This window comes from Pseudoliparis swirei, chromosome 3 (genome assembly GCF_029220125.1).
Source record: "Pseudoliparis swirei isolate HS2019 ecotype Mariana Trench chromosome 3, NWPU_hadal_v1, whole genome shotgun sequence".
NCBI classification, from domain to species: Eukaryota; Metazoa; Chordata; class Actinopteri; order Perciformes; family Liparidae; genus Pseudoliparis; species Pseudoliparis swirei.
The window spans coordinates 24,863,577-24,890,310 of record NC_079390.1 but is presented as its reverse complement, the minus strand read 5'-3'; the positions used below and the strand labels follow the sequence as shown (position 1 = coordinate 24,890,310).

Here is a 26,734-nt window from a genome sequence, read left to right as displayed (position 1 = left end):
CAGTAGTAGAGTCAGTAGTGGTAGAGTCAGTAGTGGTAGAGTCAGTAGTAGTAGAGTCAGTAGTGGTAGAGTCAGTAGAGTGATTTCAACTCACTCTACTGAGAGGCAGAAACCTTAGGAATCTGTGAATCATCAGTGAGACCACATGTTCACACACACACAGACGTACACACACACAGACACACAGACGCACACACACACACAGACGCACACACACACAGATGCACACACACACAGACGCACACACACACAGACGCACACACAGACACAGACGCACACACAGACACACACACACAGACGCACACACACACAGACACACACACACACACACAGACGCACAGACACACACACACACACACACACACACACACACAGACACACACACACAGATGCACACACACACACACACAGACACACACACACACAGACGCACACACACAGACACACACACACACAGACACACACACACACACACACAGACGCACACACACACACAGACACACACACACAGACACACACACACACAGACGCACACACACACAGATGCACACACACACAGACACACACACACAGACACACACACACACAGATGCACACACACACACACACACACACACAGATTCACACACACACACACACACACAGACGCACACACACACAGACACACACACACACACACAGACACACACACACAGACAGACACACAGACACAGACACACACACACACAGACAGACACACAGACACACACACACACACACACAGACGCACACACACAGACACACACACACAGACACACACACACTTCTTTGACATGCATTCAACACATAAATATTTTTGATTTGATTGAACAAATATTTCTTATTCTGCTCTTTTTCTTTTCTTTCTTTTCTTTCTTTCTTTCTTTTCTTTCTTTCTTTTCTTTTCTTTCTTTCTTTCTTTCTTTTCTTTATTTGTTTTGTTTTGTTTGTTTTGTTTGTTTTATTTTCTTTTCTTTCTTTCTCTCTTTCTTTCTTTCTTTTCTTTTCCATTCTTTCTTTCTTTCCTCTCTCTGTGGTTTCCTGCTGATCACTCTCCTCCAGGAGGTGGTGATGGAATGTGGGTGTCATGTGACCCGAGCCACTTGTGTTTACTTCATGTGTTCTGCTGAAATACTTTCTTTACTTTCTTTACTTCCTTTACTTCCTTTACTTTCTTTACTTCCTTTACTTTCTTTCCTTCCCTTACTTCCTTTACTTTCCTCTCTGCGTAACGACGTTTACTTTAAGCTCTAAACCTTCTGACTCAATTAAAGTTTGTTTTTAAAGTCTAACAAATGAAACTTGTGTGCCGCCTTGTGTGCCCGCATTCGGATATGGACATTAAAGATGTTCTTGTCTCCTGCTGGCTGCAGAGTGTATTACACCATAATATATTACACTCAGTGTGTATTCTGTTGAATAAAACCAGATATGTATATGTGTGTTTTATATATACATAACTCATGTATACATATATATATATATATATGTATATATGAGTTATGTATATACATATATATATATATACATACAACATTCTTCTCCTTCTAGGCTCCGCCCCCTGACATCATCTCCCTCCTTCACACATATGTGACGTTGTGTTTGGCATGTGAAGCTTCAGGAACGACAGACACCAGCGTCTGCTTTCATTGTCGTTTATTCCATTTCACACAAATTATGACGATATTTGATTCCTTTTAAAAAGAGTATTGTCGGTGTGTTTAAGAAAAAAAGAAAAATCATATAAACTCGCAAATATCTGCCACCAGAGATGCAAAGCAAACACCTAAAACCCTCCTAGGACCTGCTAAGAGAGAGTGTGTGTGTGTGTGTGTGTGTGTGTGTGTGTGTGTGTGTGTGTGTGTGTGTGTGTGTGTGTGTGTGTGTGTGTGTGTGTTTGTGTGTGTGTGTGTTTGTATATCGAGCCTTGTGGAGACCAGGTGTTAGACCTTCAGAGTGAGGACATCTTTTGGAAAGTGAGGACATTTTGCCCAGACCTCAGAGGGTTCTGACTAGTTCGGGTTAGGTTAGGGTTCAGGTAATAAGGTGAGGAAAACGTACTAACAAAGACGGAAATACAGGTGTGTGTGAGTATACTGGTACGTCAATCAATGTGAGGACCAGGTTTTAGATCTTTAGAGTGAAGGCGTTTTGTCCGGTCCGCACATCAAACGCCATTTTGGGGGTTCAGACTTAGTTTTAGGGTTCAGGTTTTAATTGGGATCAGATTTGGAGTAAAGGTTTAAGGAGCTAGGGAATGCATGCAATACATGAGTGTCCTCACTAAGGTAGAAGTACAGGTCTGTGTGTGTGTGTGTTACATGCTCAGGTCTTTGGGGTTGACCACCCTGCCGATGAAGAGCAGCGCCCCCGACGCTTCGTCCCGGACGAGGAAGAGGAAGGGCCGGTCCACCCGGTAGGACAGGTGAGTCGCTGAGGTGGCGGCGGGGTATTGGTTCCCCTCGGGCGCCGTCTCCATGACGACCTTGTGATTGACGCTGCTGAGCTTGATGCGCTGGTTTGAGATCTTCTCCAGTTCGGGGTTCGCCAGCCACTCAGAGAGACCTGCGAGGGACGAAGAGAGTGGAGAGGAGGAAGACGAGGAGGAAGGCAAGTCATCGAGAGAGAAGAAGATGGAGGAGCAGAGCAAGTCAAATACATCTGTAGACATTCAATGACATCACTTCGTGGAATACAAACCAATATCCACACATATCTGCACGTATAGTTGTGTATGTGTGTTTGTTGAAGACCCCCATGAAGACCCCATGAAGACCTCCATGAAGACCCCCATGAAGACCCCATGAAGACCTCCATGAAGACCCCCATGAAGACCCCATGAAGACCTCCATGAAGACCCCATGAAGACCCCATGAAGACCCCCATGAAGACCCCATGAAGACCTCCATGAAGACCCCATGAAGACCCCATGAAGACCTCCATGAAGACCCCCATGAAGACCCCATGAAGACCTCCATGAAGACCTCCATGAAGACCTCCATGAAGACCCCCATGAAGACCCTCATGAAGACCCTCATGAAGACACCCATGTAGACCCCCATGAAGACCCTCATGAAGACCCCCATGAAGACCCTCATGAAGACCCCCATGAAGACCCCCATGTAGACCCCCATGTAGACCCCCATGAAGAGCCCATGAAGACCCCCATGAAGAGCCCATGAAGACCCTCATGAAGACCCCCATGTAGACCCCCATGTAGACCCCCATGTAGACCCCCATGAAGACCCTCATGAAGACCCCCATGAAGACCCCCATGTAGACCCCCATGTAGACCCCCATGAAGAGCCCATGAAGACCCCCATGAAGAGCCCATGAAGACCCTCATGAAGACCCCCATGTAGACCCCCATGTAGACCCCCATGTAGACCCCCATGAAGAGCCCATGAAGAGCCCCATGTAGACCCCCATGAAGAGCCCATGAAGACCCTCATGAAGACCCCCATGAAGACCCTCATGAAGACCCCCATGTAGACCCCCATGAAGACCCCCATGAAGACCTCCATGTAGACCTCCATGAAGACCCCCATGAAGACCTCCATGAAGACCTCCATGAAGACCCCATGAAGACCCCATGAGACCCCATCAAGACCCCCATGAGCCCTGAAGACCCCATGAAGACCCCATGAAGACCCCATGAAGACCCCCATGAAGACCTCCATGAAGACCCCATGAAGACCCCATGAAGACCTCCATGAAGACCCCCATGAAGACCCCATGAAGACCTCCATGAAGACCCCCATGAAGACCCCATGAAGACCTCCATGAAGACCCCATGAAGACCCCATGAAGACCTCCATGAAGACCCCCATGAAGACCCCATGAAGACCTCCATGAAGACCCCATGAAGACCTCCATGAAGACCCCATGAAGACCCCATGAAGACCTCCATGAAGACCCCCATGAAGACCCCATGAAGACCTCCATGAAGACCCCCATGAAGACCCCCATGAAGACCTCCATGAAGACCTCCATGAAGACCCCCATGAAGACCTCCATGAAGACCTCCATGAAGACCCCCATGAAGACCCTCATGAAGACCCTCATGAAGACACCCATGTAGACCCCCATGAAGACCCTCATGAAGACCCCCATGAAGACCCCCATGAAGACCCCCATGAAGACCCCCATGAAGACCTCCATGAAGACCTCCATGAAGACCCCCATGTAGACCCTCATGAAGACCCCATGAAGACCCCCATGAAGACCCCATGAAGACCTCCATGAAGACCCCCATGAAGACCCCATGAAGACCTCCATGAAGACCCCCATGAAGACCCCCATGAAGACCTCCATGAAGACCTCCATGAAGACCCCATGAAGACCCCATGAAGACCTCCATGAAGACCCCCATGAAGACCCCATGAAGACCTCCATGAAGACCCCCATGAAGACCCCATGAAGACCTCCATGAAGACCCCCATGAAGACCTCCATGTAGACCCTCATGAAGACCCCATGAAGACCCCATGAAGACCTGCAGACCCCCATGAGCCCTGAAGACCCCATGAAGACCCCCATGAAGACCTCCATGAAGACCCCCATGTAGACCCTCATGAAGACCCCCATGAAGACCTCCATGAAGACCTCCATGAAGACCCCCATGTAGACCCCCATGAAGAGCCCATGAAGACCCCCATGAAGACCCCCATGTAGACCCTCATGAAGACCCCCATGAAGACCCCCATGTAGACCCCCATGAAGAGCCCATGTAGACCCCCATGTAGACCCCCATGAAGACCTCCATGAAGACCCTCATGAAGACCTCCATGAAGACCCTCATGAAGACCCCCATGAAGACCCCCATGAAGACCTCCATGTAGACCCCCATGAAGACCTCCATGAAGACCTCCATGAAGACCTCCATGAAGACCCCCATGTAGACCCTCATGAAGACCCCCATGAAGACCTCCATGAAGACCTCCATGAAGACCCCCATGTAGACCCCCATGAAGAGCCCATGAAGACCCCCATGAAGACCCCCATGTAGACCCTCATGAAGACCCCCATGAAGACCCCCATGTAGACCCCCATGTAGACCCCCATGAAGAGCCCATGTAGACCCCCATGTAGACCCCCATGAAGACCTCCATGAAGACCCCCATGGAGACCCCCATGAAGACCCCCATGAAGAGCCCATGAAGACCCTCTGCGGGCTGAGACCTGGACTCACCCAGGTCCCCGAGCAGCGGCAGCAGGTCGGTGGAGTAGCTGAGCCTCAGGGTGGGCAGAGCCAGGGACACCAGGGCCGGCTGCAGCGTCATGGAGAGGTCCTGCACGAACTCGGCGGTCAGGCTCTCCTCCAGCGAGGTCGTGTTGGAGGTCACGCCGTCGGGCAGGAAGACGAACATGCTGACGTCGTCCTGCATCGGGATCTGAGCGATCTGGAGGGGAAACGTTCAGGAAGTGGGCCGGCGCAGCAGCTCAAAGGTCACGTCCGAGTGGAAGATACTCACCGTGCAGCCCAAATCTGAGTCCACGCCCATCTTCACGGGGTAGTTGTCCTGTTGCATCATGGGAACGCGGACAGGTGCCCCGCCGTCCACCTGGAAGTTCTCAGTCGCTGCACTCTGACCGAACCGGGTGGCCCACCTCCCTGTGGCCAGACGGAGAGGTTCATGCAACGTGCCGCCAGCGAAGCTCCTCCCCCCTCACGCCCGACGTACCTTTGAAGTAGGCGGCGCTCACGGTGTTCACTCCGGAGTTCGGGGGGAGGGGCTTGTTCAGGAAGCGCTGCACCTTCCCGCCGGTCTGCCGCGCCGCCCAGTCGTTGATGTCCTTGGTACCTTTCTTCCCTCCCTGCAGCGTCTTGGGGCGACTCCCATACTGCTGCTCCACCAGGGCGAAGAAGTCCTGCTTCAGGCGGCCTGGAGGTCACACGTTGTCAACATCAACAACAGTCAACATCAACACAGCATCCATGTTTGGCCCCTGACGACCAGGCTGCTGTGGACTCACGTCGGGCCAGGTAGAGGCGTGCGCCGCCGCTCAGGCCTTTTCCAGGCGCCCGGATGGAGACCAGCAGGTCTCTGAGGGTGTTGTGGATCTGGGGGTCCTGCAGGGTGTGGTACCTCAGGGCCCTGAACAGCTGCCTCTGGGCATTCTCAGACGCCCCTGGGGTCAGAGGCAAGGTCACCGACAAGTTCAGGAAGGATCCAGGCATGTGTGTGTGTGTGTGTGTGTGTGTGGTCACCCATGGAAAGCTGCGTCAGCGCCGCAGACACACTGGTGGGGGCCAGGAAGACGTTGGTGGCGGCCTGGCGGCTCGCCAGAGCGCGGAACAGGTTGTAGCCGAAGTCCGAGGTGGCGGCGGCCATCTTGGTTGTGGGCGTGGTGAACAGCTCCACGTGCTCCTCCTCGCCGGCCGGCTCCTCGCCACCCGGGTCCGACTGGAACAGATCAACACAGCCTCATGGAGCCGGAGACAACAGACATGGAGACTCAGCAGTGTGGCGGGACTGGTACCTGAGACCGGCTCAAGGCCAGCAAGACGCCAAGCACCAGCAGGAAGGTGGTCTTCTTCATCCTGCAGGACCGAGACGTGAAGAAGAAGAGGAGCTTTCATCTACATATGCATACGTATATATACATATATACGTATATATATATATACGTATATATATATACGTATATATATATATATATACGTATATATATATATATATATATATATATATATATATATGTGTGTATATGAAACCTCTCCCTCCAGAGGAACACGATGATGATTCATCAGCAGAAACTTCACCACAAAACGTTGCCATGGAAACACGTTTCAACATCACGAGAAGAAAAAATAAAAGATCACAAAGTTTCTTTTGTTCTTCTTGAACATCTGGACCTGATTCTCATGTTACTGTGGTTCCACACACACACACACACACTATGCCTGATGGGAAACCCAGATGTGTTTTCTCTTTTCTTTGGGTCTTGAACGCACCACGTTTGGCAGCCGGACGTCACTGTGACTCGAGCATGAAGGAAACTTTTCATCTTCTCTAAATCCAAAACTAACACGAAGCAAACAGAGTTTCTGACTTTCAAGCTGTCAGAAACATTATTATTCTTCTTAAAGATGAAAGTCTCGTGACACTTCTGTAACGATTCTAAACCTTAGACCTGCAGAGCCCTGCAGAGTCCTGCAGAGTCCTGCAGAGTCCTGCAGACCAGCAGCTGAAGCAGCAGTAACACATTTGCTGTAGGAACTTATATCTGAACTCAGGAATGTTTCTCTCTTCTTCTTCGGGGATGTTTTCAGGAGCCAACTGACTGACCTCCTCCAACGACCCGTCATCGATGGGAGACTTTACAATCACAGATCAATAAAACACAATCAGGTTCATGAGAGGAGACCAAGTAACGGTCTGTTCTATTCCTTATGGATCACATATTGAGTCCCGCTGCACCAAACATGTATTTCTGCTATATTTTTAACTCTTCCCGTCCATGCAGCTTCAGGGAGTCCCTGAGGGCGAGCAGACAGCACGGTGTGCCTAAAGGCGCACAAAGGAGCCGCCGTGGCACAAACGGCGCGCACAGGGCGCACAGAGCGCACTCACCTCTCCGCAGCTCCGGACGCTTCTAATCTCTCTCGCTGAGGAGGAGGCGTGCTCCGGGGAGGAGGCGCGTCCTCCAGGAGGCGTGTCCTTGCAGCAGCGCGCGTCCCCGCGGCTACCAACAGAGCGCCGGGGGCGCGCAAGAGAGACAGAAGCTGCTCGTGTGGTCATCTTGAATCCCGTGTTGCAATATTTAGATTTATAATCTCTGAGGTGTTTTATAAATTATAGTGAAGTAAAACAGTGAGTCCTGCTGGCTGAGGTCCACACAGACTCAAGAACCCCTGAAACCTCTTCAGACCCCTTCAAACCTCTTCAGACCCCTTCAGACCCCTTCAGACCTCTTTAGACCTCTTCAGACCTCTTCAGACCCCTTCAAACCTCTTCAGACCCCTTCAGACCCCTTCAGACCTCTTTAGACCTCTTCAGACCCCTTCAGACCTCTTCAAACCTCTTCAGACCCCTTCAGACCCCTTCAGACCTCTTTAGACCTCTTCAGACCCCTTCAGACCTCTTTAGACCTCTTTAGACCTCTTTAGACCTCTTCAGACCCCTTCAGACCTCTTCAGACCCCTTCAGACCTCTTTAGACCTCTTCAGACCCCTTCAAACCTCTTCAGACCTCTTTAGACCCCTTCAGACCCCTTCAGACCTCTTTAGACCTCTTCCGACCCCTTCAGACCTCTTCAGACCTCTTTAGACCCCTTCAGACCCCTTCAGACCCCTTCAGACCTCTTCAGACCCCTTCAAACCTCTTCAGACCTCTTCAGACCCCTTCAGACATCTTTAGACCTCGTCAGACCCCTTCAGACCTCTTCAGACCCCTTCAGACCTCTTTAGACCTCTTCAGAACCCTTCAGACCTCTTTAGACCCCTTCAGACCTCTTCAGACCTCTTCAGACCCCTTCAGACCTCTTTAGACCCCATCAGACCCCTTCAGACCCCTTCAGACCTCTTCAGACCTCTTTAGACCTCTTCAGACCCCTTCAGACCTCTTTAGACGTCTTCAGACCCCTTCAGACCCCTTCAGACCTCTTTAGACCTCTTTAGACCTCTTCAGACCCCTTCAGACCCCTTCAGACCTCTTCAGACCCCTTCAGACCTCTTTAGACCCCTTCAGACCCCTTCAGACCCCTTCAGACCTCTTTAGACCTCTTTAGACCCCTTCAGACCTCTTTAGACCTCTTCAGACCTCTTCAGACCCCTTCAGACCTCTTTAGACCACTTCAGACCCCTTCAGACCTCTTTAGACCTCTTCAGACCTCTTCAGACCCATTCAGACCCCTTCAGACCCCTTCAGACCTCTTTAGACCTCTTTAGACCTCTTCAGACCCCTTCAGACCCCTTCAGACCTCTTTAGACCTCTTCAGACCCCTTCAGACCTCTTTTGACATCTTCAGACCCCTTCAGACCTCTTCAGACCTCTTTAGACCTCTTCAGACCCCTTCAGACCTCTTTAGACCTCTTTAGACCTCTTCAGACCCCTTCAAACCTCTTCAGACCTCTTTAGACCCCTTCAGACCCCTTCAGACCCCTTCAGACCTCTTTAGACCTCTTCAGACCTCTTCAGACCCCTTCAAACCTCTTCAGACCTCTTTAGACCCCTTCAGACCCCTTCAGACCTCTTTAGACATCTTCCGACCCCTTCAGACCTCTTCAGACCTCTTTAGACCCCTTCAGACCACTTCAGACCCCTTCAGACCTCTTTAGACCTCTTCAGCCCCCTTCAGACCTCTTCAGACCCCTTCAAACCTCTTCAGACCTCTTCAGACCCCTTCAGACCCCTTCAGACCTCTTTAGACCTCGTCAGAACCCTTCAGACCTCTTCAGACCTCTTTAGACCTCTTCAGACCCCTTCAGACCTCTTTAGACCCCTTCAGACCTCTTTAGACCTCTTCAGACCCCTTCAGACCTCTTTAGACCCCATCAGACCCCTTCAGACCTCTTTAGACCCCTTCAGACCCCTTCAGACCCCTTCAGACCTCTTCAGACCTCTTTAGACCTCTTCAGACCCCTTCAGACCTCTTCAGACCTCTTCAGACCCCTTCAGACCTCTTTAGACCTCTTTAGACCTCTTTAGACCCCTTCAGACCTCTTTAGACATCTTCAGACCTCTTCAGACCCCTTCAGACCTCTTTAGACCTCTTCAGACCTCTTCAGACCCCTTCAGACCTCTTTAGACCTCTTTAGACCCCTTCAGACACCTTCAGACCGCTTCAGACCCCTTCAGACCTCTTTAGACCTCTTCAGACCCCTTCAGACCTCTTCAGACCTCTTTAGACCTCTTTAGACCCCTTCAGACCTCTTCAGACCTCTTTAGACCTCTTCAGACCCCTTCAGACCTCTTTAGACCTCTTTAGACCTCTTCTGACATCTTCAGACCCCTTCAGACCTCTTCAGACCTCTTCAGACCTCTTTAGACCCCTTCAGACCTCTTTAGACCTCTTCAGACCCCTTCAAACCTCTTCAGACCACTTTAGACCGCTTCAGACCCCTTCAGACCACTTCAGACCCCTTCAGACCTCTTTAGACCTCTTCAGACCCCTTCAGACCTCTTCAGACCCCTTCAAACCTCTTCAGACCCCTTCAGACCTCTTTAGACCTCTTCAGACCCCTTCAAACCTCTTCAGACCTCTTCAGACCCCTTCAGACCCCTTCAGACCCATTCAGACCTCTTTAGACCCCTTCTGACCCCTTCAGACCCCTTTAGACCTCTTTAGACCCCTTCAGACCCCTTCAGACCTCTTCAGACCTCTTTAGACCCCTTCAGACCCCTTCAGACCTCTTTAGACCTCGTCAGACCCCTTCAGACCTCTTCAGACCTCTTTAGACCTCTTTAGACCTCTTCAGACCCCTTCAGACCTCTTTAGACCTCTTCAGACCTCTTTAGACCTCTTCAGACCCCTTCAGACCTCTTTAGACCTCTTCAGACCTCTTCAGACCCCTTCAGACCTCTTTAGACCCCATCAGACCCCTTCAGACCTCTTTAGACCCCTTCAGACCTCTTTAGACCCCTTCTGACCTCTTCAGACCCCTTCAAACCTCTTTAGACCTCTTCAGACCCCTTCAGACCCCTTCAAACCCCTTCAGACCCCTTCAGACCTCTTTAGACCCCTTCTGACCCCTTCAGACCCCTTCAGACCTCTTTAGACCCCTTCAGACCCCTTCAGAACTCTTTAGACCTCGTCAGACCTCTTTAGACCTCTTCAGACCCCTTCAGACCTCTTTAGACCTCGTCAGACCTCTTTAGACCTCTTCAGACCTCTTCAGACCCCTTCAGACCTCTTTAGACCTCTTCAGACCCCTTCAGACCTCTTTAGACCTCTTTAGACCTCTTCAGACCCCTTCAGACCCCTTCAGACCTCTTTAGACCTCTTTAGACCCCTTCAGACCCCTTCAGACCTCTTTAGACGTCTTCAGACCCCTTCAGACCCCTTCAGACCTCTTTAGACGTCTTCAGACCCCTTCAGACCTCTTTAGATACGTTCAGACCCCTTCAGACCTCTTCAGACCTCTTTAGACCTCTTCAGACCCCTTCAGACCCCTTCAGACCTCTTTAGACCTCTTCAGACACCTTCAGACCTCTTCAGACCTCTTCAGACCTCTTTAGCACTCATCAGACCCCTTCAGACCCCTTCAGACCTCTTCAGACCTCTTCAGACCCCTTCAGACCTCTTTAGACCTCTTCAGACCTCTTTAGACCTCTTTAGACCCCTTAAGACCCCTTCAGACCTCTTTAGACCTCTTTAGACCTCTTCAGACCCCTTCAGACCTCTTTAGACCTCTTTAGACCCCTTCAGACCCCTTCAGACCTCTTTAGACCTCTTTAGACCCCTTCAGACCTCTTTAGACCTCTTCAGACCTCTTCAGACCCCTTCAGACCTCTTTAGACCTCTTTAGACCACTTCAGACCCCTTCAGACCTCTTCAGACCTCTTTAGACCTCTTCAGACCTCTTCAGACCCATTCAGACCCCTTCAGACCCCTTCAGACCTCTTTAGACCTCTTTAGACCTCTTCAGACCCCTTCAGACCCCTTCAGACCTCTTCAGACCTCTTTAGACACCTTCAGACCTCTTCAGACCTCTTTAGACCTCTTCAGACCCCTTCAGACCTCTTTAGACCTCTTTAGACCTCTTCAGACCTCTTCAGACCCCTTCAGACCTCTTTAGACCTCTTCAGACCCCTTCAAACCTCTTCAGACCTCTTTAGACCCCTTCAGACCCCTTCAGACCCCTTCAGACCTCTTTAGACCTCTTCAGACCTCTTCAGACCCCTTCAGACCTCTTTAGACCTCTTTAGACCACTTCAGACGCCTTCAGACCTCTTCAGACCTCTTTAGACCTCTTCAGACCTCTTCAGACCCATTCAGACCCCTTCAGACCCCTTCAGACCTCTTTAGACCTCTTTAGACCCCTTCAGACCCCTTCAGACCTCTTTAGACCTCTTTTGACATCTTCAGACCCCTTCAGACCTCTTCAGACCTCTTTAGACCCCTTCAGACCTCTTTAGACCTCTTTAGACCTCTTCAGACCTCTTCAGACCCCTTCAGACCTCTTTAGACCTCTTCAGACCCCTTCAAACCTCTTCAGACCTCTTTAGACCCCTTCAGACCCCTTCAGACCCCTTCAGACCTCTTTAGACCTCTTCAGACGCCTTCAAACCTCTTCAGACCCCTTCAGACCTCTTTAGACCTCTTCAGACCTCTTTAGACCTCTTTAGACCTCTTCAGACCCCTTCAAACCTCTTCAGACCTCTTTAGACCCCTTCAGACCCCTTCAGACCTCTTTAGACATCTTCCGACCCCTTCAGACCTCTTCAGACCTCTTTAGACCCCTTCAGACCACTTCAGACCCCTTCAGACCTCTTTAGACCTCTTCAGACCCCTTCAGACCTCTTTAGACCTCTTTAGACCTCTTCAGACCCCTTCAGACCCCTTCAGACCTCTTTAGACGTCTTCAGACCCCTTCAGACCCCTTCAGACCTCTTTAGACGTCTTCAGACCCCTTCAGACCTCTTTAGATACGTTCAGACCCCTTCAGACCTCTTCAGACCTCTTTAGACCTCTTCAGACCCCTTCAGACCCCTTCAGACCTCTTTAGACCTCTTCAGACACCTTCAGACCTCTTCAGACCTCTTCAGACCTCTTTAGCACTCATCAGACCCCTTCAGACCCCTTCAGACCTCTTCAGACCTCTTCAGACCTCTTTAGACCTCTTTAGACCCCTTAAGACCCCTTCAGACCTCTTTAGACCTCTTTAGACCTCTTCAGACCCCTTCAGACCTCTTTAGACCTCTTTAGACCCCTTCAGACCCCTTCAGACCTCTTTAGACCTCTTTAGACCCCTTCAGACCTCTTTAGACCTCTTCAGACCTCTTCAGACCCCTTCAGACCTCTTTAGACCTCTTTAGACCACTTCAGACCCCTTCAGACCTCTTCAGACCTCTTTAGACCTCTTCAGACCTCTTCAGACCCATTCAGACCCCTTCAGACCCCTTCAGACCTCTTTAGACCTCTTTAGACCTCTTCAGACCCTTCAGACCCCTTCAGACCTCTTCAGACCTCTTTAGACACCTTCAGACCTCTTCAGACCTCTTTAGACCTCTTCAGACCCCTTCAGACCTCTTTAGACCTCTTTAGACCTCTTCAGACCTCTTCAGACCCCTTCAGACCTCTTTAGACCTCTTCAGACCCCTTCAAACCTCTTCAGACCTCTTTAGACCCCTTCAGACCCCTTCAGACCCCTTCAGACCTCTTTAGACCTCTTCAGACCTCTTCAGACCCCTTCAGACCTCTTTAGACCTCTTTAGACCACTTCAGACCCCTTCAGACCTCTTCAGACCTCTTTAGACCTCTTCAGACCTCTTCAGACCCATTCAGACCCCTTCAGACCCCTTCAGACCTCTTTAGACCTCTTTAGACCCCTTCAGACCCCTTCAGACCTCTTTAGACCTCTTTTGACATCTTCAGACCCCTTCAGACCTCTTCAGACCTCTTTAGACCCCTTCAGACCTCTTTAGACCTCTTTAGACCTCTTCAGACCTCTTCAGACCCCTTCAGACCTCTTTAGACCTCTTCAGACCCCTTCAAACCTCTTCAGACCTCTTTAGACCCCTTCAGACCCCTTCAGACCCCTTCAGACCTCTTTAGACCTCTTCAGACGCCTTCAAACCTCTTCAGACCCCTTCAGACCTCTTTAGACCTCTTCAGACCTCTTTAGACCTCTTTAGACCTCTTCAGACCCCTTCAAACCTCTTCAGACCTCTTTAGACCCCTTCAGACCCCTTCAGACCTCTTTAGACATCTTCCGACCCCTTCAGACCTCTTCAGACCTCTTTAGACCCCTTCAGACCACTTCAGACCCCTTCAGACCTCTTTAGACCTCTTCAGACCCCTTCAAACCTCTTCAGACCCCTTCAGACCTCTTTAGACCTCGTCAGACCCCTTCAGACCTCTTCAGACCTCTTTAGACCTCTTCAGACCCCTTCAGACCTCTTTAGACCCCTTCAGACCTCTTTAGACCTCTTCAGACCCCTTCAGACCTCTTTAGACCCCATCAGACCCCTTCAGACCTCTTTAGACCCCTTCAGACCCCTTCAGACCTCTTCAGACCTCTTTAGACCTCTTCAGACCCCTTCAGACCTCTTTAGACCTCTTTAGACCCCTTCAGACCCCTTCAGACCGCTTCAGACACCTTCAGACCTCTTTAGACCTCTTTAGACCTCTTCAGACCCCTTCAGACCTCTTCAGACCTCTTTAGACCTCTTCAGACCTCTTCAGACCTCTTTAGACCCCTTCAGACCTCTTCAGACCTCTTCAGACCCCTTCAGACCTCTTCAGACCTCTTTAGACCTCTTCAGACCCCTTCAGACCTCTTTAGACCTCTTTAGACCTCTTCTGACATCTTCAGACCCCTTCAGACCTCTTCAGACCTCTTTAGACCTCTTCAGACCCCTTCAGACCTCTTTAGACCTCTTCAGACCTCTTCAGACCCCTTCAGACCTCTTTAGACCTCTTCAGACCCCTTCAAACCTCTTCAGACCTCTTTAGACCGCTTCAGACCCCTTCAGACCCCTTCAGACCTCTTTAGACCTCTTCAGACCCCTTCAGACCTCTTCAGACCCCTTCAAACCTCTTTAGACCTCTTCAGACCCCTTCAGACCTCTTCAGACCCCTTCAAACCTCTTCAGACCCCTTCAGACCCCTTCAGACCCATTCAGACCTCTTTAGACCCCTTCTGACCCCTTCAGACCCCTTTAGACCTCTTTAGACCCCTTCAGACCCCTTCAGACCTCTTCAGACCTCTTTAGACCCCTTCAGACCCCTTCAGACCCCGTCAGACCCCTTCAGACCTCTTCAGACCTCTTTAGACCTCTTTAGACCTCTTCAGACACCTTCAGACCTCTTTAGACCTCTTCAGACCTCTTTAGACCTCTTCAGACGCCTTCAGACCTCTTTAGACCTCTTCAGACCTCTTCAGACCCCTTCAGACCTCTTTAGACCCCATCAGACCCCTTCAGACCTCTTTAGACCCCTTCTGACCTCTTCAGACCCCTTCAAACCTCTTTAGACCTCTTCAGACCCCTTCAGACCCCTTCAAACCCCTTCAGACCCCTTCAGACCCCTTCAGACCACTTCAGACCCCGTCAGACCCCTTCAGACCTCTTCAGACCTCTTTAGACCTCTTCAGACCCCTTCAGACCTCTTTAGACCTCTTCAGACCCCTTCAGACCTCTTTAGACCTCGTCAGACCTCTTTAGACCTCTTCAGACCTCTTCAGACCCCTTCAGACCCCTTCAGACCTCTTTAGACCTCTTCAGACCCCTTCAGACCTCTTTAGACCCCTTCAGACCCCTTCAGACCCCTTCAGACCTCTTTAGACCCCTTTAGACGTCTTCAGACCCCTTCAGACCCCTTCAGACCTCTTTAGAGACCTTCAGACCTCTTTAGACCTCTTCAGACCTCTTTAGACCTCTTCAGACCCCTTCAGACCCCTTCAGACCTCTTTAGACGTCTTCAGACCCCTTCAGACCTCTTCAGACCTCTTTAGACCTCTTCAGACCCCTTCAGACCCCTTCAGACCTCTTTAGAGACCTTCAGACCCCTTCAGACCTCTTCAGACCTCTTTAGACGTCTTCAGACCCCTTCAGACCTCTTTAGACGTCTTCAGACCCCTTCAGACCCCTTCAGACCTCTTTAGACGTCTTCAGACCCCTTCAGACCTCTTCAGACCTCTTTAGACCTCTTCAGACCCCTTCAGTACCACAAGAACCCAAAAGGCCTTCTGGAACGTCCTGGAGGATTCTTGTTCTCCTTGAACCTCAGAAACCAGAAAAGGCTAGTTTTCTGTTAGTGTGTGTGTGTGTGTGTGTGTGTGTGTGTGTGTGTGTGTGTGTGTGTGTGTGTGTGTGTGTGTGTGTGTGTGTGTGTGTGTGTGTGTGTGTGTGTGTGTGTGTGTGTGTGTGTGTGTGTGTGTGTGTGTGTGTGTGTGTGTGTGTGTGTGTGTCTGTGTGTGTGTGTGTGTGTGTGTGTGTGTGTGTGTGTGTGTGTGTGTGTGTGTGTGTGTGTGTGTGTGTGTGTGTGTGTGTGTGTGTGTGTGTGTGTGTGTGTATGTGTGTGTGTGTGTGTGTGTGTGTGTGTGTGTGTGTGTGTGTGTGTGTGTGTGTGTGTGTGTGTGTGTGTGTGTGTGTGTATGTGTGTGTGTGTGTGTGTGTGTGTGTGTGTGTGTGTGTGTATGTGTGTGTGTGTGTGTGTGTGTGTGTGTGTGTGTGTGTGTGTGTGTGTGTGTGTGTGTGTGTAGTTGTGTGTGTGTGTGTGTGTGTGTGTGTGTGTGTGTGTGTGTGTGTGTGTGTGTGTGTGTGTGTGTGTGTGTGTGTGTGTGTGTGTGTGTGTGTGTGTGTGTGTGTGTGAGTGTGTGTGTGTGTGTGTGTGTGTGTGTGTGTGTGTGTGAACCTGAGCTACATTGACCAGCCAAACATGTTCATTATTCACATCTTTAAACGCTGTATTTTAAAACGTTATCACAACAGAAACCTGACATTTCATCTCTAATTCACCACGTTAGTCGCAGCTGTTTGAGGTTCTGCTCTCAGAATCAGTTTGAAATTCATAAAACGGCTTCTTCACTTCTCGATGAGAACATTGACTTCTCCCTTCACTCGTGGATAGGGATGGGCATCGAGAACCGGTTCTGTTTTAGAACCGGTTCCCAGTGAACCGATTGTTTGGGATCGTTAGCCAAATTCTTTAACGGTTCTGCTAACGGTTCTTTGTGGCGTTGCGCATGCGCGAACTTTTTTAGTTTCTTCAGACTGCAGCAAACATGGCAACGAGGCAGAAGCGCTCTAAAGTTTGGCTCTATTTCACAAGACAAAATGACAACTACGCCACTTGTAATGTGTGTCAAAAATCTATTTCGTCGAAGGGAGGAAATACAACAAAGATGAATAAGCATTTGAACACGCACGGAATTAAATGACAGGAATGTCATGTGTTCGATGCAGCAGCTCAGCTAACGTCGGCTTCATCTCTTTCTGTCCAAGGTAAACTCCTCAGAAGTGATCACAACCACTCACTGTGTGAAGCCATTTGCCTTTATTGTGTGGAGTCGATCAAGTTATCTTCTGTCCCTTCGTTTGAAGCATACATTTGAGCTCCGGCATTGGTCCCATTATCGATCACTTCACGTTTGGATTGAAAGTCCAGTTTTGAGAAATGTTTGATCGTAACGGTATTAATTATTGGAGGGCGTGTGTTATCAGCAAACGTTCGCGTTATCGTGTTAACCCATTATTAAACTGAGCATATCGATTTTTAATCCATTATTAAACTTAGCATATAGCTACGCTAGCTTAGCTACAGAATCTTCCATTGTCACCCTACATTGAGGCGAGGTAGTGTTTGCCTCCCCTCTTCATGTGGCTTTATGTCAGCTCAGCAAATTCAGCAATTTTGTTCGTGCCATTTGTTTCATTGTGTAAACCAGCTTTCACTATATAAATAATCTCCATTGCCATCCCATTTAGCTGATGAGGTTCAGAGTCAGACCGGTTCAGAGGCTGGTCGTCTGTCTGGTCACAGGCTACAGCTAGACGTCTTGTACACCTCCTCATATCTTTGTGTTCAGGCATCCTCCAGCCCATCTGAGAGAGTGTTCTCCACGGCTGGAGACACAATAAGTCCTGAGAGATCGCGTATCCTCCCAGAGAAAGCAGACATGCTTATTTTTCTGCACAAGAATTGTTTATGATCCATACAATTGATGGTGCACACTTGGTATTTGCCACTGCTAGTTTCATTTTTGGCAGCTCAGTTCATATACCCTTTTAAAAAAAGGAAGGAGCACTGTAATTTCTAGGAACATGTTTAAATTAAACAGAATACATTTTATTTAAGTTATGTAAGTTTTATTTTAAGTTCAAGAGTAATATCGTATAAATGTTTTTGGTGATTTAAAAAAAGTAAATGTGTATGTATACATACTGTGTGTGTGCAGCATTATATAAAAGAAAATTAATGTGAATAAATCCGTTTGTGCTCTTTTTTTCACCCCTTGCCCAAAATAATCGATAAGAGAATCGATAAGGAATCGAATCGATAAGCAGGAATCGATAAGGTATCGGAATCGTTAAAATCTTATCAATTCTCATCCCTACTCGTGGATCTTATATACTTCTGTTGTTGTTGTATTTTTGCTTTTATTTGTTTATTATTATTTACCTTACCGTTATCTATATCTTGTTCTATTCCGCACTCGTGTCAGTTTAACTTTTTTTTACACTTAATATATTGTTTGTATATGTTTGTATATTTATTTAATTTTTTTGTTTTAATATTTGATTATAATCTGGCACCAGAATTTCCTTCAGGTTTAATAAAGTTCTATCTCATCTCATTAGGAAGTTAGCTTAGCTTAGCATAAGCTAACGAGAGTTGCAGATTCAATTTGGTTACCTCGATATGTCCCTCTGTTTCTAGTCTTCATGCTAAGCTAAGCTAACTGCTTCCTGTCTGTAACTTCGTGTTGAGAAACGTGTCAATGTCCTCATCAGAACCTTCAGCATATTTCACAGAAATGTCCAAACTGTTCTTGAGATTTTAAACTTCCATCGGCTTCAGAGTCGTCTGGTTTTCTTCTCCCGCTACTCCGTCTTCCCGCCCGGTCCGTCCTCGCCCTGTAGCTGCTGCCTCCCACCAGCGGGGGCGCCACACGACTCTGCGTCGCTGTCTGTGTCTCTGTTCCTGATGTCGTCCGCCACCGGCTGGTCGCTCATGGTGGCGTTGTGTCCGGGGTCGTCGTTGAGCATGAGGTCGTGGTCGGGGGCGGGGTTAGTGACGATGCCCATGAAGAGCGGCGCCAGGGAGGCGTCGTCCACGAGGGCAAAGAGGAAGGGGGAGTTGACGGAGAATTGTGAGACGGAACGCATGGAGGTCACGACCGTGGTGGCGGACGCCTCCACGCCTTCCTCGCTGAGTTCCATGGCGCTGGCGTGGCGGACGCCCGTCACACTCAGTGGCCGATCAGAGATCCCAGAAAGGTCCGGAGCCAAGAACAGAGATCCGAGGCCTGATGGGGAGAGAGCAGAGAAACCTTTCATGAATATGCCTCGGAAGAAAGGAAAAGTGCAGCGATTCGTGGAAAGATTTTCATTTGTTCTCAAGAACAAGGAAGTTTATATATCAGCAAATGGAAGCGAGAGGTTGACAGAGAACGGCGCTGCGCCGATTCTGATTGGCTAACAGTGCTGTCAATCTCATTTTGGTGGGTGTAGATCAGTTATATAAACGCTTCCTATTCAAAGGAGGGCTTCGACTGAAATCGCCCAAGCAAATCTAAAACCTTTAAATTGTTGCTATCTTCATTTACTCTCAACCAGGATTACACAGACTGATGTTTACACATCTGCAGAAGTCTCACCTGAGTTCCTTATATTAAGACCAAAACAACTCAGCTAGCCCTCGTGGTTGCAGAGATATGCTCTTTTTAGTATTGGTACGCAATTTTCGATCAGAGGACTACACAGTAGGTTTGTTCTTTATGGTGTTGTATCTTGTGTAGATCAGTGTAGCAGCACGGTGGCTCAGTGGTTAGCACTGTCGCCTCACAGCAAGAAGGCTCTGGGGTCGAATCCCGGTCGTTCCAGGTCCTTTCTGTGTGGAGCGTGTTCTCCTCGTGTTCTCGTCATGTTCTCCTCGTGCCTGTGTGGGTTTACTCCGGCTCCTCCTGTTTCCCCCATCATCATAAAGACATGCACCGCAGCCTCACCCCGGTTCGTATGGATGTGAATGAGTGTTGGTGGTGGGGGAGGGGCCGGAGGCGCTGATTGGCTGCCACGCTTCCGTCAGTCTGCTCCAGGGCAGCTGTGGCTCCTGATGTAGCTCCACCACCGGTATGACTGTGTGTGTGACTACTGGACTCTGGACTGTAAAGCGACTTCGGGTGACTTGAGAAGCGCTATATAAAATAAATGATTTTTATTATTATTATTGTGCATATTGTAAATATTATATACATATAACAAGCGGAAATGGACACGTGTCGCAAGCTTTTGTCAGAAAACGCATGACACATAATAAGTAATATCTTTTGGTAAAGTTTCATCCGAGCTGTTGCGTGAGGAAACGCTGTGTGGCGCTGAAGTTCTCACCCATGCTGGTCAGCGCCTCCTGCAGCTCTTGGCGGTACTGCAGCTTCACCTTGGGCAGGTTGACCTGCATTGTTTTCTCGTGAGGCAAACGTCTGTAAAGGTCCGAGATGTTCAGCTTGGGAAGCAGATACGACAAGTTTCCTCTGTTGGACAACGGCATAACCACGAGGAAGCTCGTGTTTCCCTTGAAAGGAAAACTGGCAACCTGAAAATAAAATAAAACCGTAAATGGAATTACCATCCATCCATCCATATGATCCGCTAAATCCGGGGTCGGGTCGCAGAGGCTGCAGAGCCAGCAGGCGGACCCAGACTTCCCTCTCACCCACAACACTTTCCAGCTCATTCTGGGGGATCCCGAGACGTTCACAGTCCATCTGGGAGAAATAATCCCTCAAGCGTGTTCTGGGTCTTCCCTGGGGTCTCCTCCCATTGGACGAGCCTGGAAAATCTGTAATTGTAGGCGTTCAAGAGGCCCGAACCACCTCAGCTGACTCCTTTCAACGCGAAGGAGTAGCGGCTCAACTCCAAGGTCCCTCCTGAGATCGGCCCTCCCAGGCCCCCTGCCCGGCCCGCCACCCGGTCTTCATAGCACCCGACCCTGATGCTTGTACCTGCGGGTGGTGGGTCCACAGGGTGGCTGCTCCATGTGATTTCTTCGGGCTAAGCCCAACCGGGCCCCATCGGCGAATGCCCGGCCACCAGATGCTCTTTGGTGAGCTCTCCTCCTGGGTCTAGCTCCGGGAGGGTGCCCCGGTTTCCCTTGTCAGGGTGAGGTAGCTAAAGTCCGTGGGCTGCTATCCATCAGGGTTCTTTCAACCGCTCTTAGTCTGGACTCTCACCCAAGACCTGTTTGTCTTGGGAGACCCTACCAGGGGCTGATGCCCCGGACAACATAGCTCCCAGGACCACTGAGCCTCTCAAATTCCTCCATCACGTTAACGTGGAGATTTATGGAATGCCTAATGGAATTACCATGAGGCATAATCAAGACACATGACTTTGGATATGACAAATGTGTGTTAAAGCGGCATTATTTCTACTGTCCACCAGGGGGCGACTCCTCTGGTTGTTTTAGACCTCGTCACATGACCTCATGTTAGTCTATAGAGGAACTCCAGCAGTGAGAATGTTTAGTCGTCTCTTTTAGACTCTTTAAGATTCACCAGAGGGGCGTTCACTGACCTGTTTTAAATATCAGAGAACTAAATGGACATTGAACCAAAAACACAGTCATAAAACACATTAAACTAGAATGGGCACTCGGTAGAGCGCATACCTTCGCATATCACAAGATTGGGCATTGAATTATGAACATTTTGGCATTAGTTGCATGCCAATTGGACAAAAATGTATCGTGCTATGGTAAAAAAAAGAGTTTGACCTTTCCATAACCTTGACCTTGACCTTTGACCCGATTGATCCCAAAATCTAATCAAATGGTCCCCGGATAATAACCAATCATCCCACCTAATTTCATGCGATTCAAGAACATTTTGACCTGTTCATGACCTTTGACCTTGACCTTTGACCCGATCGATCCCAAAATCTAGTCAACTGGTCCCCGGATAATAAACAATCATCCCACCAAATTTCATGCGATTCGGTTCAATACTTTTTGAGTTCTGCGAAAGATTTTGACCTGTTCATGACCTTTGACCTTTGACCCGATCGATCCCAAAATCTAATCAACTGGTCCCCGGATAATAAACAATCATCCCACCAAATTTCATGCGATTCGGTTCAATACTTTTTGAGTTCTGCGAAAGATTTTGACCTCTTCATGACCTTTGACCTTTGACCTTTGACCCGATCGATCCCAAAATCTAATCAACTGGTCCCCGGATAATAAACAATCATCCCACCAAATTTCATGCGATTCGGTTCAATACTTTTTGAGTTTTGCGAATAACACGCATACAAATAAATAAATAAATAAATACACGGCGATCAAAACATAACCTTCCGGCATTTTCAATGCGAAGGTAATGACTCATTTCTGGGTTTCAGGACTCATTTCTGCAGCTCTCTATTATTTGTGGACAGTATCGACGCCGTCACTAACCAAAACCGCCTGATATTACCTGAGCTTCCAGCTCTGGATCATGCAGCAGGCGTAGAGGGTACTGAGCAGACTTCATCATGTCCACCGAGACAGAGTTCTGGTTATTCAGGTAGAAGACTCCCTTAGAGGTCAACAGGGGGTCAAACCGTGTCTGCCATTCACCTGACAAACACAAGAAGGAATCATTGAGGGGAAATCTGTTTATTTTTTATTTTTTACAACATAAATTCATCAGCTGCCCGGCTCTGACTTTGGATCTAACAAACTAAAGTCATACTTCATAATCAGCATTGGAGCCACATGGTCTGAAGGATGCCTTATCTCAGGGTATTAGGGTCAATACCATAAAGCAATTTGAACCCCCATTGAATATCAGAGTTGGAACTCCTCAGTATGTTAATGGTTTGCCACATAACTACAATGTCCACAGTTCCCTTTCTGTCTTTCCATGATTCCTGTGTCTTCCACCACTGTCAAATAAGGCAGATGGGCGTGTGGAGGACGTAATTCGTCTTGGGTTCTTATCCTTGAGTGGTGATTAAAGGATCCTGAGAATAGCTGCTTGTAAACGACAACGATTGCCGTAGGCTTTGGATGTTGATCTGGCTTTGGAGACTGCAATCAAATCTGAGTCTTCCGAGGGATGAGAACACGGATCAGATAAATCAACGAGGATGCTACTCTGCAGGTAATCTGGCTTCCAGTAGGAGCTCATTGCCTTGAGCAGCTGTTGTGTAACTGAAGCGATGAAAGGGTTCAGGCATCTGGCAAGGATGGTCCTTTGTAGGCTCTGGATAGACCGGAAGGATTTTATATCCTAACTGGCCGGGGGTGGTTCCACTAAGAAGGGCATTTTTTTGGGGGGAGAGAGACATCTGGGCCACTCTGGTCTGCTGAACTAGTCGCACTAGAGTTAAAGCCAGTAAGTTGACTGAGGCCGAAGACCGTTCACCTGTATTCAACCAACTCCTCCTCCAACGCGATTGGTAAATGCTAATCCGACCCCAGATGGAAACTAGAACGCTTCGGACGACAGAAACTTGTCCGACTGTCTCCAAATTCTGGATGTGAATGCAGACATCCCCGCACTGAGAGGCCTGAGGTTGGTTTACCTTTGAAGTGCACAGCATTCAAGAGCATGAGCACCACGCCATGTGGAATACTTTCCAGGAAGTTGGGGATGTGACCATTGGTGGCACTCTCCACCCATTGGTTGACCTCCTCCACAGAGACCAAAGGGGCCGGGGATGATTTGTACCTGAAGAGAAAACAAACACAACAAAAAACACGAGACATTTACACAGCGTGTTTTAGAAAAATAATTCATTATTACTGTGTTCACATCAGTGAAGTCTCAATATCTTGAGACCACGTGCCTCTCAGGGAGATGGTCTCTGGGCACATTGAGGCTGTTGGCTCTCCCTTCTCCTCCAGCATCAGTCATCTAATCAATGTCTATCTTTCAGGCTATTCCCCACATGACCAGCAGGTGTCCCCTGAGAGCCTTCCCACCCAAGAATCATGTGACAACCTTCCCACAGCTGCTCCTCATGTACCCATTAGCTCGCCAGTATATGTAGCTCTTCACTGCTGGTTGGACCTGGACCTGGACCTGGACCTGGACCTGGACCTGGACCTGGACCTGGACCTGGACCTGGACCTGGACCTGGACCCCCCTACAGTTTGAGTCAAGACTCCGTTGACAGTTGTCTGACACTCTGTGCCTTATTAATAATTGAGACCGTAGACTGTTAATTAGAAGTGTTTGTAGTCATTGTGATGTCGCCCCCTGCTGGTCAGGAGAGAGAATGCAGGTTTTAAGACGCTTAAGCATTGGGTTCACCTCACAGAACCGGAGGTGGAGACATGCAAAGTCGTTGTGTCCCAGTAAATGTCGAGTGTGCAGTGTTTCTCCTCATAATAATAATCAGGTGCTGCATGCCTCGTGCTGTAACCGATACCTGGCCAGAGAGTCCTCAATGAAAGACAACTTCACTTCAAATCCTGAGAGATGAAAGAAAGAAAGACAGAAAAGGTTGAGAGGTGGATGAGACAAGAAGTTCCCTGATCGTCATTGACAAACCCTCACGCCACTCACCTGGCCTCAGGTACATGCGTGTGGCCACCTCCAGCGCTGTGTGGTTGGACTGGGATAGAAGGCCTCCCAGTGTGTGATGGTAACACGGCAGGTTGAGAGCGTGGAGGCTCTCCAGCAGCAGCTTCTCCGTCTCATTGCGAGCGCCTGAGAGAAAAACATACATGAATCAGTTTAATCAATACAAAATATTTAAAAGAATTAAGAAGAATCGTCAGCGCTTTGAAGTGAAGTGGCTGTTATGGATCAAATCTTATGAAATGCAAACGACAGCCGACTGACCCAAGCTGAGCTGAGCGAGGGCCACGGCCACGCTGAGCGGCGACAGGATGACGTTGGGCTGCTGGGCACCAAGAAGAAGCTTCTCCAGGAGCCGGAGGCCCAGTCGCTCTACGGCACCCCCTATCGCCCTGCGCTCCTCGTGGCTGAACGCTCGCCCTCCTCCACAGCCGGGACGCTCCTCATCCGTCTCCTCCTCTTCAGCTACAAGGCCGGAGACATGGGGAGCTGGAGCGAGCTCCTCCTGAACACAGGAGCACAGGCGGGGTTCAGTCTCTGAGGAGCGAGGAGCAGCAGAGACGTTTCCTCTGAGAAACACAGTTTACACGGCGGAGGTTCTTCTTACAGTCAGTCCCCGACAGCAGAGACCAAGCAAGAGAAGAAGAAGACACAGCTTCATTTCCAAACAACCAGCCTGGAAGACACAAGAGACATCATCAACGGCATCTACTGTCACATGTGGTTTTCACAACGTAAATCTCTCTCGTTCCCCACTACACAGCGTTCTCCTGGACCTTTGTCTCAATTATACAAGATATATTGAATTTGCAGAAATCCTTTCGAGAATAGACCAGAATACTGACAACCAGGAAGCAGCCGTGAGGTGTTCCCCGCCTGGAGAGTCCAAACTCAGGCCGACTACCAGGCCACATTAACGTGACAACAAGGAACCTTTGTGTCACGACCCGGAGTTGTTGTCTTGTTTTGAAGTCCTTGTGTCGTCTGTCTCCCTGTGGTTGTCTGCCCTGGTCCTGATTGGTTCCTTCTGTGTGATTGCTGGCCCCGCCCTCATTGTGTCCACCTGTGTCTCGTTCCCCGTTGTCCAATCACCTCCGCCTGCCTGTGTATGTAAACCCTGTTCGTCTCGTTCCGTGTGGCGTCGTACCGTTTGTTCAGCGTTTTGTCGGCCTGTCTGGTTTGTGGAATCAAATATTAGTTTTTGCAGTTATGTCGGCATTTGGGTCCTCTCTCGCTGCGACATCCGTGACACCTCATGACACTTTGTTTGTGGTTTCTGAGCACCAGAGGCCCTCGAGAAGACCTGATGACTAACTCTGATGGTCTGATTCATTGGTGCACTCTGTATCGTCCAAGCAGGGTGTCCCAGAGGGTTATCAGGACTGATATCTGGATGTTTGCTGTGAATAATAAGCCGACAGCAAGCAGGAATCCTCCAGGCGATTTCCTTTTCGCCAGCGGCCCCCTGGTTCAGGTGTAGTGGTATCAGATCCACAACGGTGGTTTCTGTGGGCGGATCTTTTGGCTCCAGGGTCACTTGATGTTTGCCGCTGTGTTTACCGGCAGACTGAAGGTTGCTGTTTCAGAACCTGTTTTGGCTGAGCTGCAATACACTAAATACACAGAACAAGGAATACACTGAAGCAGGTGAACTTTAGGAGTCCACCAACATGGCGTTCAAGATAAGGCTCTGGATCCGTGGCTCTGCAGAGTCTTCTCTTCAAAACTCAGTATGGAAACGACGGATTGTTTTTAGCAGCGCTGAAACTGATCAAACTTCTCTCTGGACGTCGATCGGCCGGAGTCAAAAAAAGCTGTTGGTGAACTCCAAGACGTCCGGACTCACCTGGCTTGTGTCCGATGTGGGGCAGACGATGAGGAACCAAAGGGGTCAAAAGATGAGGGGAACGAGAGTGAATGTGTTGTGGGCTGCGGAGCGGCTGGACTCACCAGCGGACGCCCCCGCTCACCAGTTAATGATCAACCCGGCCGCTGTGTGGTCTCTGCAGAGCGCCACAGGAAAGAGATTCACAGAGACTCTGGTCAACATGTCTGGTTGTGATCCTCTTAGACCACGAGACACTATGACAATGACTAAACTGCACTTGACTCAACTCCCACTGTCACAGTCTGAGAGTCTCAGGGTTTCAGGTTCAGACGGCTTTGTTTGAACCTAAAACCTCGGCTTCGTGGCCTCCTGGCCTCGTTGCTTCGTGGCTTGGTGGCCTCGTGGCCTTGTGGCCTCGTACGCTCCACACAGTCAGCACACAGCGGGGGAGTGTTTGTTTGATTCCAGCTTTATGCCCCCGCACTGCCTCCT

At 49.4% G+C, this 26,734-nt stretch overlaps 2 protein-coding genes across 4 annotated transcripts; both read right to left on the bottom strand.

Moving 5' to 3' along the window:
* Positions 1–1,657: 1,657 nt before the first annotated feature.
* Positions 1,658–6,561, bottom strand: serpinf1 (serpin peptidase inhibitor, clade F (alpha-2 antiplasmin, pigment epithelium derived factor), member 1). Its single transcript, XM_056410854.1, has 7 exons — positions 6,501–6,561; positions 6,229–6,424; positions 5,994–6,149; positions 5,702–5,902; positions 5,492–5,631; positions 5,209–5,419; positions 1,658–2,583 (listed from the first exon to the last, which is right to left on the bottom strand). Exons 1-7 carry the CDS (start codon positions 6,558–6,560, stop codon positions 2,336–2,338), a joined length of 1,212 nt encoding a protein of 403 aa, XP_056266829.1. The 5' UTR covers position 6,561; the 3' UTR covers positions 1,658–2,335.
* A 10,007-nt stretch (positions 6,562–16,568) lies between these two features.
* Positions 16,569–26,582, bottom strand: serpinf2a (serpin peptidase inhibitor, clade F (alpha-2 antiplasmin, pigment epithelium derived factor), member 2a). Of its 3 annotated transcripts, none has more exons than XM_056410797.1 (9): positions 26,261–26,582; positions 25,022–25,090; positions 24,679–24,919; positions 24,400–24,543; positions 24,263–24,305; positions 23,414–23,559; positions 22,321–22,463; positions 20,237–20,441; positions 16,569–19,155 (listed from the first exon to the last, which is right to left on the bottom strand). In XM_056410797.1, the coding sequence occupies exons 2-9, from the start codon at positions 25,073–25,075 to the stop codon at positions 18,731–18,733; spliced, it is 1,401 nt and encodes a 466-aa protein (XP_056266772.1). In that variant the 5' UTR covers positions 25,076–25,090; positions 26,261–26,582; the 3' UTR covers positions 16,569–18,730. The 3 variants fall into 3 exon arrangements, with proteins under 3 accessions (XP_056266772.1, XP_056266776.1, XP_056266766.1); XM_056410801.1 differs by lacking the exon at positions 26,261–26,582 and adding an exon at positions 25,562–26,245; XM_056410791.1 differs by lacking the exon at positions 26,261–26,582 and adding an exon at positions 25,260–25,544.
* Positions 26,583–26,734: the final 152 nt, after the last annotated feature.

Bases quoted from the DNA above. Each gene is read 5' to 3' on its own strand.
- serpinf1 (XM_056410854.1), bottom strand. From the start codon at position 6,560: ATGAAGAAGACCACCTTCCTGCTGGTGCTTGGCGTCTTGCTGGCCTTG. The intron at 5,903-5,993 runs GTGAGTCCACAG...TGTGACCTCCAG, and splicing joins ACGCCTCTACCTGGCCCGAC to GCCGCCTGAAGCAGGACTTC. The intron at 5,632-5,701 runs GTACGTCGGGCG...GTCTGGCCACAG, and splicing joins GAGCGCCGCCTACTTCAAAG to GGAGGTGGGCCACCCGGTTC.
- serpinf2a (XM_056410791.1), bottom strand. From the start codon at position 25,328: ATGTGGCCTGGTAGTCGGCCTGAGTTTGGACTCTCCAGGCGGGGAACA. The intron at 24,920-25,021 runs GTAAGAAGAACC...TCCTGTGTTCAG, and splicing joins TCTGCTGTCGGGGACTGACT to GAGGAGCTCGCTCCAGCTCC. The intron at 24,306-24,399 runs GTGAGTGGCGTG...TTCATCTCTCAG, and splicing joins ACGCATGTACCTGAGGCCAG to GATTTGAAGTGAAGTTGTCT.